Source organism: Ascaphus truei, unplaced genomic scaffold (genome assembly GCF_040206685.1).
Source record: "Ascaphus truei isolate aAscTru1 unplaced genomic scaffold, aAscTru1.hap1 HAP1_SCAFFOLD_3585, whole genome shotgun sequence".
Classification (NCBI taxonomy): domain Eukaryota; kingdom Metazoa; phylum Chordata; class Amphibia; order Anura; family Ascaphidae; genus Ascaphus; species Ascaphus truei.
In genome coordinates this window covers 2431-15284 of record NW_027456602.1, presented here as the reverse complement: position 1 = coordinate 15284, position 12854 = coordinate 2431, and the positions used below count along the sequence as shown (strand labels likewise).

Below are 12854 nucleotides of genomic sequence, written 5' to 3'. Positions count from 1 at the left end.
ATAGCCCAGAGACATTCAGAAACTTTGGTCTGTACAGCAGGTGTAAGGTCAGGGGTTGAAATGTGTGTGTGTGTGTGTGTGTGTGTGTGTGTGTATGTATTAGCCCCCTTTCCCCGTGTATAATGGAAAGTACTTGAATGGCTTACAGGAGGTCTGATCCTCCGCTGCTGGGAGCCTGGGGTGGTCACGTTCATTGGTATACCGTTCCTCCACCTGAGAGAGATCCTAACGCAGTAGGTTAACCCCTCACAAGAACCCACAGTAAAGAATAAGCGCACACACACACACACACACACACACACACACACACTATGGTTAACTATATTTACTGCATGTAAAACAGAAGGGAAGCTGAGCACACCAAAAGAAATGCAATAATTTATAAAAAGTTAATTTAATTGACTGATTACAGTCACAAACCAACGATGGTTTGTGACTGTAATCAGTCAATTAAATGAACTTTTTATAAATTATTGCATTTATTTTGGTGTGCTCAGCTTCCCTTCTGTTCTATATGCAGTTACCCTGACTAGGTTTTTTCTGCTCGCAGCACCCACCACTATTCCTGTTTGTTGCTCTTGTTCCCACAGAGTTGGGACATCCCAAGTTGTATTTATCTTGACTCTTGTGTGTTTAGCTTTTATAACTATATTTACTGATAAACACACTATACAGGGCCACCCAAGGCTGTACCCTCACTATCTGACCACCTTATCCACACCCCGGTGAGGTTTCCCCAAAGTCATGAGGGTGTCCTGGGCACTTAACCACCCGGTGTCCACAAGACAGGCCCACCCCAAAGTGTGTGAGAAATAGCGCTACCCCCTATGTGTGTGGCCCTTGGTGCACTTGCAGATACCTTCATGGTCTTAGGCCAGACCAGGCCGACTTGGCTAATGAATCGGCCGACCGCAAGGTGGTCCCACGCCGCGGTCTTCTGGATCCTTCCTCGTGCTTGACCTCAGGCGTCCGCCTCTAGAGTGTGTCACTTTTATGTGTCTCTTATGAATGCCCGGCTGTTTCTTTAGGCACACTCAGGATTTATAACGGGAGCACTAAACCATTGCCAGCTTAGGTAAGAATGTAGAATTAGACATTGTCACATGTTTTATATATCTGAGACATCAATAAAAAAAAAAGTGGGGGGGGGGGGTGTATACTATTGTTACTTTCAGATTCAGTTTCAATAATCCGTATGGCGTACCTGCAATGCCTCTACTGCAGATGGCATATAGGTGAGAGGGATAGGATAAAATGTGGGAAAACTATCCCTATAAACAATATTTCCAACTTTTGCTGATGGCTCAATTTAGCAAGGTAAGCACAAGCTCTCCAGTTGGCTGACGAGTGGAGGACCAGCGCTGACTGAGTGACGCCAGCTGAAAAATTCCGACGTACGTTTCACGTGAGTACAAGCTCTGTTGAGAACGCGTGTAATCGTGCAAAACGTATGTCGGAATCGTCAACTGACGTCACTGTCGGCCGACTAGGGAGCGCGCCACCTCGTGTGGTGCCACGGGTAGCCTGTGCCCCGCTAGATATTCTAGCAACTTGCATTGCTAAATTGAGCCATCATCAGCCGGAGGAAATTCTTTATAGGTACAGTTTTTCTCACTTTCTCCTACTCTTCTCTCTCGTCTACATGCCATCTGCACAAGGGGCATTGTAGGTACTCTGCACTGTTTTATTAAAACTACATCTTAATTAGTAAGCCTGGGCTGGCTGCCAGGCGATTTGTTATATAGCATACAGATTAAGCTAATTGAGCCTTTTTGTAATAACTGTGGATACTTACTTTCAACACACGGGCATTCAAACTTTAACCTTAGAAACAAGAGTTGACATCACTTTTACTGTGGATACAATTGCCGTTTGGCTCTTTGCTATACTCCCAATATATATACTATTTCCAGGCTGAACGCATGGAGTTGATGGCTTTTATGAAATTCACTGTACGTTATGAGCACTTTTGAGTTTGACATTTATTTTGTAGTAAAATAAAAAAAAATCAATGATTAAATATGAATTTTCATGATTTTATCCTCTCTCTCTCCCCCTCTCTCTCTCCCCCTCTCTCTCTCCCCCTCTCTCTCTCCCCCTCTCTCTCTCCCCCTCTCTCTCTCCCCCTTTCTCTCTCTCTCCCCCTTTCTCTCTCTCTCTCCCCCTTTCTCTCTCTCCCCCTTTCTCTCTCTCCCTCTCCCTTGTTATCCCAGCTGCTATACAGTAACAAAATGTGCTAAAACAGGATCTCAACCTATGTTTATAACGATCTTCTTCTTTCCTTATCATTTATCTACCTCGACCGCCCAAGAATGTGTAGTCATACTGTCATGGTATTGATTTCATTTAATTAGGGTCTTTCAATCACCCGCAGTTTGGGGTGATTTCCTCTTATGTGGCTATTTGACCTACCTCTAACTAATCGGAAGTTGAACGAGTATTTTCGTGCTTTCTATTTGATACAAAAATTAAATAAAGAAGGCACTCGCAGGTCTTAAAAAGTAGAGAAAGTTTCATGCAAAATATTGATGTTTCAGTTTTATCAAGAAACTGTTGTGCATGAAACTTTTTATTTTCTTATTTTTAAGACCTGTGCGTTTTGTTTTTGTTTTTATAAATCGGATGCTCCGTTCAAGAGCTAAAAGTTTGACATTGTGTTCTGGATGTTAAAACGGATCTCTTCCCCAGAGCCCAGCGCATTGTAAAAAAAAATCAATTACGAAAATCCTGGTTTTTATACCTATCTAATCTCCTCTTTTAAAAAAAAAAAAGCTGTGTGTGCTGTGCACGCGCATATTGAGAAACTTATTTGTGTGTTGTCAGCAACATAAAGTAACAATAATATTATTACTGCTTAGAGCATGAGTATATTTGATTGGCGGGGTAATGTTTATTGGGTGGTGTTCAGCTCATCACTGGGGTGTGTGTGTCAGTCAGTGTGCGTGTGTGTGTGTGTGTGTATGTGTGTCAGTGTGCGTGTGTATGTGTGTCAGTGTGCGTGTGTGTGTGTGTGTGACAGTCAGTGTGTGTGTGTCAGTCAGTGTGTGTGTGAGTGTGTGTGTGTCAGTCAGTGTGTGTGTGCGTGTGTGTGTGCCAGTCAGTGTGCGTGTGCGTGTGCCAGTCAGTGTGCGTGTGCCAGTCAGTGTGTGTGTGTGTGTCAGTCAGTGTGCGTGTGTGTGTGTGTCAGTCAGTGTGCGTGTGTGTGTGTCAGTCAGTGTGCGTGTGTGTCAGTCAGTCAGTGTGTGTGTGTCAGTCAGTGTGCGTGTGTGTGTCAGTCAGTGTGCGTGTGTGTGTGTGTGTCAGTCAGTGTGCGTGTGTGTCAGTCAGTCAGTGTGCGTGTGCCAGTCAGTGTGCGTGTGTGTGCCAGTCAGTGTGCGTGTGCGAGTCAGTGTGCGTGTGTGTGTCAGTCAGTGTGCGTGTGTGTCAGTCAGTGTGCGTGTGTGTGTCAGTCAGTGTGTGTGTGTTTCAGTCAGTGTGCGTGTGTGTGTCAGTCAGTCAGTGTGCGTGTGTGTGTGTCAGTCAGTCAGTGTGCGTGTGTGTGTGTCAGTCAGTGTGTGTGTGTGTGTGTGTGTCAGTCAGTGTGCGTGTGTGTGTGTCAGTCAGTGTGCGTGTGTGTGCGTGTCAGTCAGTGTGCGTGTGCGTGTGTGTCAGTCAGTGTGCGTGTGTGTGTGTGTGTCAGTCAGTGTGCGTGTGTGTGTATGTGTGTGTCAGTCAGTGTGTGTGTGTGTCAGTCAGTGTGCGTGTGTGTGTGTCAGTCAGTGTGCGTGTGTGTGTGTGTGTGTGTCAGTCAGTGTGCGTGTGTGTGTGTGTGTCAGTCAGTGTGCGTGTGTGTGTGTCAGTCAGTGTGCGTGTGTGTGTGTCAGTCAGTGTGCGTGTGTGTGTGTGTGTGTGTCAGTCAGTGCGCGTGCGTGTGTGTGTGTCAGTCAGTGCGCGTGCGTGTGTGTGTGTCAGTCAGTGCGCGTGCGTGTGTGTGTGTCAGTCAGTGTGCGTGTGTGTGTGTGTGTCAGTCAGTGTGCGTGTGTGTGTGTCAGTCAGTGTGCGTGTGTGTGTGTCAGTGCGTGTGCGTGTGTGTGTGTCAGTGCGTGTGTGTCAGTCAGTGTGCGTGTGTGTGTGTCAGTCAGTGTGCGTGTGTGTGTGTCAGTCAGTGTGCGTGTGTGTGTGTCAGTCAGTGTGCGTGTGTGTGTGTGTCAGTCAGTGTGCGTGTGTGTGTGTCAGTCAGTGTGCGTGTGTGTGTGTGTGTCAGTCAGTGTGCGTGTGTGTGTGTGTCAGTCAGCGTGCGTGTGTGTGTGTCAGTCAGTGTGCGTGTGTGTGTGTGTGTGTGTATGTGTGTGTCAGTCAGTGTGCGTGTGTGTGTCAGTGTGCGTGTGTGTGTGTCAATCAGTGTGCGTGTGTGTGTGTGTGTGTCAGTCAGTGTGTGTGTGTGTGTGTCAGTCAGTGTGTGTGTGTGTCAGTCAGTGTGCGTGCGTGTGTGTGTGTCAGTCAGTGCGTGTGCGTGTGTCAGTCAGCGTGTGTGCGTGTGTGTGCGTGCGTGTCAGTCAGTGTGTGTGCGTGTCAGTCAGTCAGTGTGCGTGTGTGTGTCAGTCAGTCAGTGTGCGTGTGTGTCAGTCAGCGTGCATGTGTTTGTGTCAGTCAGCGTGCGTGTGTGTGTGTCAGTCAGCGTGTGTGCGCGTGTGCGCGTGTGTGCGTGTGTGTGCGTGCGTGTCAGTCAGTCAGTGTGCGTGTGTGTGTCAGTCAGTCAGTGTGCGTGTGTGTGCGTGTCAGTCAGTGTGTGTGCGTGTCAGTCAGTCAGTGTGTGTGTGTGTGTCAGTCAGTCAGTGTGCGTGTGTGTGCGTGTCAGTCAGTGTGCGTGTATGTCTCTTTCTGTGTCCTGTCCCCTCTCTCTTGACTCCCCCCACCCCCGGCGGAGCTGCGGACCCGCGGAGGCTCTATCTGAGTCTCCTGACTCTCTCTCAAACCCCCTCCCCGCCCGCCCCCCGGGAGACACGGGCACACCGGGCCCGGAAACACACACATTCATATGTTGCACACATACACACAGCCGGGGAGACAAACGCTGGGGTTGCGTGCACGCAGGACCCCGGACTCGGCGGCTGCTGCTGGGCTGTACAGGTTGTCCTCGGGTGTGAGGAAGGTGTCGGCCGTGTCCAATGGGGACGGGATGCGGGGCCTGGCCGTGTTCATATCGGATATCAGAAACTGTGAGTACCCGGGCAATTAATGCGTGCCAGGGGGAAATTAATGCGTGCCAGGGGGAAATTAATGCGTGCCAGGGGGAAATTAATGCGTGCCAGGGGGAAATTAATGCGTGCCAGGGGGAAATTAATGCGTGCCAGGGGGAAATTAATGCGTGCCAGGGGGAAATTAATGCGTGCCAGGGGGAAATTAATGCGTGCCAGGGGGAAATTAATGCGTGCCAGGGGGAAATTAATGCGTGCCAGGGGGAAATTAATGCGTGCCAGGGGGAAATTGTTGTGTAAAGGAAACCTGATATCAATGGCATAGAGCAATAGATGGGTGCATGCAAGGCAGTGTAATGGGCAGGGGGCAATTGCTGTGTGTGAAGGGGCAGATACAGAATACGAGTGGGGGGGAGAAGGCAAATGCGGCATATTACTGAGAATCATTAATCAGGGGGGCAATTATTGTGTGTGAGGTGCATGTTGTGGGGTCAGAAACTATAAAGGGGCAAATTGAGGATGCTGGTTGGGAAGTAATGCGGGCGAAGGGGCAATTTGTGTGAAGGGGGGCAATGGTTGTAATTAGCTGACACATGTATAGTGGTTACTAATGTATAAGGGGCATTTATTTTGTACAGGCCGGGCGTATGTGAGGGGCAGATACTGTGCTTAAGAGGGCCCCCCCTCCGGCAGTGCTGCGTGGGAAGCGGCACGCTCAAACCCCCCGCGTTACCGGAGCAGGAGCCGTGAGAGGCGACAGGGCACGTCGCTGGCATATGCTGACAGCACAGCGGGTATGTGGGGGGAATTGGCGGCCGTTAGGAGTGGCGCCGGCGGCGATATCATCACGGTTACCCTCCATGATCCCGGGGCTCCTCTCCTCCTCCGGCCCCGGCGGCGCTCAGTCAGCACAGGGAAGGGGAAGTGGAGGTAGGGAGGAGAGAGGCTGAGCAGCGGCTCCTCCTCTCACAGCCGGAGGACTTGCGGGGCTTCCGCCATCTTACTACACCCACAGCCGCAGCACCGGAAGCTCTGCGCCAGCCATCTTGGTATACCCATGGCAGCGGACGTGTGGGGGTAAAGGCGGCCGTTACGAGCGGCGCCGGCGGCGGCATGTCACAGCGGGTGTGTGGGGGGAGCGGCACCGGCAGCTATCGCCGCCGCATATCACAGCAGGCGTGTGGGGGGGGGGAGGGCGGGCCGTGGTGTTACTTCCGTTTCACATTTCGCCTCCATCTCTCCAGTTTTGCCCCATCCGAAAAATTAAGAGCAGAACATGCTCTGGGGGCTAAGATACTAACATTTATGAGGTGACCTCGTAGGCTTCTGGGGGTGATTACGGTTTTAAGTGATGAGGTTAATACTCTGAGCATGTTCTCAAGATGCGCAGTCTGTATAAATTATGAAATTGTTTGTGGACTGTAATAGAGAAAGCTAAGGTTTGTGGCTCCCTCTAGTGGATCTCTGGCAAACTTTACACACTGAAATGATACATCACTGGCTGCTCCTATTCTTAATATAATCATTCTTGTCCAACCATACAAGAGATTTTAGTGACTACATTTAGAAACCATTGCTAAGGGAGCAGAGGTTGCTGTAGGCTAGAAGTTTTATTTCTTAAAATATTTTACCAGTAAACAAATACAGGCATACCCCGCTTTAAGTACACTCACTTTAAGTACACTCGCAAGTAAGTACATATCGCCCAATAGGAAAACGGCAGCTCACGCATGCGCCTGTCAGCACGTCCTGAACAGCAATACCGGCTTCCTACCTGTACCGAAGCTGTGCGCAAGTAGGGAGACTATGAGCCTGTTACAAATGCGTTATTTACATCAGTTATGCACGTATATGACGATTGCAGTACAGTACATGCATCGATAAGTGGGAAAAGGTAGTGCTTCACTTTAAGTATATTTTCGCTTTACATACATGCTCCGGTCCTATTGCGTACGTTAATGCGGGGTATGAGCTGGGTACAAAATAAGTTGACATTACAAGTTGGTTACAAACATGTTTTAAAGTAAGAAATGACTGGAGTCTTACATTTACACAGGAGGAGGATTTGAGGGTAAATTGTTCCTGCACTGGGATGATCGATACGAGAAGGAAGAGCGACCAGGTTCTTTATTGAACCGTGGGACTATAATCAGGTTTCTGGTGGCAGATCTAAGGAGATAAGTGCTGTGTAATGTAGGGGTGAGAAGCCTGCTCAGATAGTTGGGTAACTTGTCCAGAAAGTACTTGAATGTAAGACAGATGCAGTCAATATGAATTCTCTCAGAAGTAACATAGTGTAGATGTAAACGCCCAAGGAACCAAATATCGGGATTTCTTAATCTAAAAATACATTTTAATGAGAAGTGTACTTTAAGGTGTTAAACCAGTGATGCTAAAACGTGAGTGACTACCAATGAGCGAGACTCGCTGAAAATGAACGACACTTCCAATTTGTGCCCAATTTCTGCAATACAAAGAACTCGTGTGGGTTGATGCTTGTACGTCTTAGTTGGCCTATTAAATGCATGTGCACTGTTTTCTTCTTCATTAGAAATAGTAGAGGTGGAGTCTTGCTTTCATGCAACAACTTATCAACATTATAAACCTGTAAATGTCCCCGCTATACACTGAAAGAAGTATAAATGGGATGTCTAACTTGTTTTTATTTTCACACCATTATGACATATGCTTTGCAAATGTGAGACTGGGTTTCTTGTTTGTGTGTGAAGGAAATTCATAACTCGTGTTTTTTGCGCCCATGTTCCATTGAAGCTTTTTATAAGCAAATATAGTCTCTTATAAATAAATACTATAACAAGGACCTGTGTTTTCAGTGGTGACTTGTCACATGTAAGTTTGCTCACTTTGTTCTTCATGATGATCAATATTTTCTGTTTCTTTCATTCTAGGACTCTGTCCCATTGTCTACATCCATAATTGGGGACCCATCTGACACCACTTCAAGTTCTTTTGCACAGAGACTAGGTGTGTATAGGTTAACCTTATATTATACTAATGTATAGTCTGTCCCCCTTCATGGCCTATTTCTCCTTCTTGCCCCCTCCCCCCGTTTCCTCCTCCTGCCTTTTTATACGTATTCTCTCTACCTCCCATCTGCCACCTTAGACTTTAAAAAGGTGCTCGGACATGTAAAGGTGGTAGCTGTATAAAAGGATTTGCTGACCATAAGTAACAGACAGGATTATGAGTGACTTACTCGCATAATGGTTGAATGGGTCATAAAAGGTTGTGTGGACTATACAATGGTGATGATACCTAGTGTAATATTCAATCTTTGGTGCTGTTGGCCCTCTGTGATTTTGTTTGGACAGATAATTGGATGTGTCGGGTCACTATTGTGCAAACCATAAATATGCAAGGATCAGGCTAATTTGTTATGAGGGAACATTGTTACTCCAGACATTCAATAAATACTGCCTTAAACGGTCATGTTACTTTTGAAAAGAGCCATTAATTAAGAGATCATGATTACCAGTCAAGGTAAAAACAATCAAAACATGCTTACTGGGTTGTGTTCTTTTCTTGCAGCCATGAAGACAAAAAAGCAAGTGTTTGTAAGTTACAATATCACAAGTAAAGACCTCAAGCTTCTGCTTCTTATAGAAGGAAGAGTCAAGGAGGAGATGGAAACCTTTCCTGAAAAGTTTTGATGGGCATTAATAAAGACATTTTGTTTGTGTGTTCCCATCCCCCCCCTTTATGTGAAGCAGAAGGAAGCAAAGCACTTCAGGTATACGACGATCAGATGACCTGATTGGTTCAAAATTAGCCTCATCAGCAGGTCACTAGTGACGAGAGCATGAGAGAACGTGACATACTCATTTCCAAGTCCTGATGCACAGGACATATAAAGTGCTGAAGGAAAGTAATATGCCTTTATTATCACACTATCAAACAGGAAATTATTCTGAAGTGTAATGAGGATAAAGCATATTTCACCCACCGAAAAACAAGCCAAGGTGCCAGGAGTGTGGATTTTAGTCCGTTGTACTTTTTTTTTTTTTTTCCTTATACAGAGCAGTTGTGCAAATACAAAAGAATTTGAGGAGAAATCCTTGTTTTCAGAGAAATGTTTTATGCATAACAACAAAGTATTTTCATTCTGTGTTCATTACCTTCTGTAAGCAATGGTTCAGCATTAAAACTGCAATGATTTGTAACACACCCACTTATCAGTCGTCTTCAGGATTTCTAGGAAAGGCAACGCCTGGTATAGTAGTTTATAGTGTTTATGGTGGCAGCTGCTGACTCGTAGAGATGGGCGAAACTGTCAAAATCCGTTTTGCTGAATTTCCCGACCTTAACATTCAAAATCCATTGATGGATTGTTCCAGTTTCAAGCCACGCGGATTAATCAAAAACAAACCTTGGATACAATCCGCAGGTGGATTTTACCAACCCAATCTGCGGATTCCGCAATTCACATGTGGATTATAAAATGCAATTCGTCGATTTTTGCATTCTTAAAATCCACCAGCGGAATCTGTGGAGTGGATTGTCGGTGATGAGAAAAATCCGGAAAAGACGAGTCGCCATTTTTTTGAGACTGGACCAAAAGAACTGGCGGATCCAAGGCCGCAGAAAAATTCTCCCATCTCTCCTTACTGGGGAAAGTAGAGAGAGCTTTATCGTCGTTGTTACTTTTCTGAAAGCACTCCTCAGACCATTGCAGGACATGAGACTATACAGCCTTAGATACTGTGGGTCACCACCTTTTTCACATCCTCCATACTCTTCGTATCTGTAACAGAGCTCTATCTTTGATTTCCTCTTAGGCCACGCTTATAATCCCGACGTGTCGTGTCAAAACAAGTTGATTTAATCCGTCGCATGCGCCTATAGTGGACACGACACAGCGACCAAAATTGCTGAAGTCAATGGAAATTGATTTTTTTTTCCGGCGACCGCCACGTGACAGCAGCACATGAGCGGTTCAGCCAATGAGGGCGATCCGCTCACGGCGACGCCCCCCCCCCCCCATCTTTGTCGCCGTCTCTTGTCTTTTACACTATAAGCAGAAATCGATATTACGTCGATGGATGAGGTCACGCCGTAGCTGGGAATATAAGCGCGGCCTTACTTCTCCCATTATACTTTCAGTATCTTGTTTGCCAACACCACCGCCTCGTGTGGGTGTACTCCTGGGTTCTGTCCTGGGACCTCTTCTTTTCTCTTTACACACTCTCACTAGGGTTCAAATATCACCTCTATCCTGATGACAAATTTACCTTTCAACCCCTGACCTTACACCTGCTATACAGACCAGTGTCTCCGAATGTCTTTCTGCTATATCAATCTGGATGGCCCTCTGCTGACTCAAACGTAACGTGTCTAAGACAGTTGGGACTTCTACATTACTGCTGGCAGTACTATCATACACCTAGTATCACAAGCACGCTGCCTAGGGGGTCACATTTGACTCCTCCCTCCCATTCACAATGTGGCTAAAACCTGTCTCTTACATCTGTTACATTGCAAAGATACGCCCTTTCCTCTGTCGCTCTACTGCTAAAACTAACATAGGCCCTTATTCTTTCTCGTCTCGACTATTGTAACTTTCTACTGTCCGGCCTTCCTGCCTCACACCTGTCTTCCTTACAATCTATCCTAAACGCTGCTGCTAGAATTATTTTACTCCTAGATCTGTCTCGGCGTCTCCTGCTGAAATCCTTCTCCTGGCTTCCAATTAAACTGTGTATCACTTATAAAATTCTCCCTTTTAGGGCTATACACTCTTCCCCACCCCTCTCGCCTGAAAACCTGACCTGTTGGTACCTCATTGGGGACTGGAGTTGGCTACCCCTGCTATATAGAATGGCTTATCAGCCTGGTGCAGGGGTGCTCAACTCCAGTTCTCAAGGTTTTCAGCTTGCCTAGGAGCGGCAATTGCATTTGATAACAGATGGCAGAGCAGGTTCCCAATGGGCAGTGACTGTCTTGTAGTCCTTAGTTATACCAGAGCTACATCAATAGCAGATATGGGGCACATACAGATGTAGCCAAAATTATTGCAACCCCGTGTGGCACTGCATCGGGACATACAGAACGCACCAGCAGGAGAAGATGCTATTGTTTTGAATCGGCTGTTCCCGAGTAGGGGCCAAGGCGATTGCTCATTTCAGTTCTCCTCTGTCAAAGCCTTATTGAAATGAAGCACAAACATTAAGAAAACAAGGGAGCGAGCCACGGTTGCAATAACGGCTGCATTTGTATCTACCGCTACCATTTTATTTCTTATATTCTGTTTCCCAGGGTGTCTGTGATCAAACTTAGATTTCCTTGAGAGATAACTGCTTGTGTGATGGACCCAGGCAAGTGTCTCTTTACCGTCTCCGGAGATGCATCTTTATCAGGGCCATTATACCAAAGACAATGAGCAGTAACTCTGGGAGATTAATGCATCTCCGAAAGAAGCAGTAGGTGTGGATATTCAGAGTATTTTGTTGATGGTAAAAAAAGTAGTTGAAATCCCACCACTACCCGCTCTACCCTTTTCTGGCACATTTTCATTTGGCTGGCTATTAAGAGGATGACCTTTCTGCATGTGGTGTAACATTGCAGAAGTCTCAAGGTGATTGAGTTTCCTGCCACTTGCACACAGCCACCTCACATTAGTTTCCTGCCACTTGCACACAGCCACCTCACATTAGTTTCCTGCCACTTGCACACAGCCACCTCACATTAGTTTCTTGCCACTTGCACACAGCCACCTCACATTAGTTTCCTGCCACTTGCACACAGCCACCTCACATTTGTTGTCTGGATCAGGGTAGAATATTTTGCAGACAGACATTTTTTTTTTTTTTACATTTGTTGTCACTGCTATTCTAATACGCCACTTGACTGGTGGTGGGCGCCTTGCTATATCCGTACTACAGCAATCATTTTGCTCTTTCTAAATACCTATGGTTTCTACTAGACCCCCTCAGAATCATTAGGATCCTCATCCCTGGCAATTGAAGTTACATTTTGTAACTCCGCGCTTTTTGGCACAGTGCATAAGAGGGAGAGTTGGGGGAGGGCAGCGTGCACATCCCTTGATGATGTGTTTACTGCTAAACGGCCGCCAGGGCGCACTTTGCCATAGGCAATCTATATGTTCCTGATTACCCGTTTCCCATATATAGCGGGTGGTTGCTATGGTGACCTATCAATCATAGTGATAGGATATTGTTCTTTGATTCCATATTTGGATAATGTAATTGATATACTATGATGATGATACCCATATATAGATCTGTAGGCATAAAGAACATATTGAATGCACACTAGAACAATGATAATAAAATATGAAAATCCAAAAAGGTATCTAGGGCTCAAGAGTGTTCTGACAAGGAAAGAAAATAATTGTGATGATAACAAATTTTCCTCAATAAGTTCTTCTTAAAGATTCTTTTTGAAAGAATATTCCTTTACAAAGTCATATACAGCATAAGGATACGGGCTAGTTATAAGCGAAGGTAGCGCCTACCTGGCCCTTCTCTCTGTGAGAGTATGCAACATCCAGGATATAAACAAACTCTAGCAAAGTAGTTCTCTCATTTCTAGTTTCCCAACTAAACTAATTTTAAAAGAAAATTCTGTGGTTGAGGTCTCAAAGTTATTAATATCCCTATGGATGCTTCTATAGATGCTTTGAATAGCACAGCTGAACAA

General features: G+C 46.0%; 1 protein-coding gene across 1 annotated transcript; it reads left to right on the top strand.

Annotated features, from left to right (window-relative positions):
* The first annotated feature begins 5840 nt into the window (after nucleotides 1-5840).
* Nucleotides 5841-9366, top strand: LOC142483703 (proteasome assembly chaperone 4-like). The gene is made up of 3 exons (XM_075583724.1): nucleotides 5841-5971; nucleotides 8087-8162; nucleotides 8727-9366. Exons 1-3 carry the CDS (start codon nucleotides 5954-5956, stop codon nucleotides 8846-8848), a joined length of 216 nt encoding a protein of 71 aa, XP_075439839.1. The 5' UTR covers nucleotides 5841-5953; the 3' UTR covers nucleotides 8849-9366.
* Nucleotides 9367-12854: the final 3488 nt, after the last annotated feature.

Excerpts from the sequence above, each read along its gene's own strand:
- LOC142483703 (XM_075583724.1), top strand. Across the intron at positions 8,163-8,726 it reads TTCTTTTGCACAGAGACTAG|CCATGAAGACAAAAAAGCAA; the intron begins GTGTGTATAGGT and ends CTTTTCTTGCAG.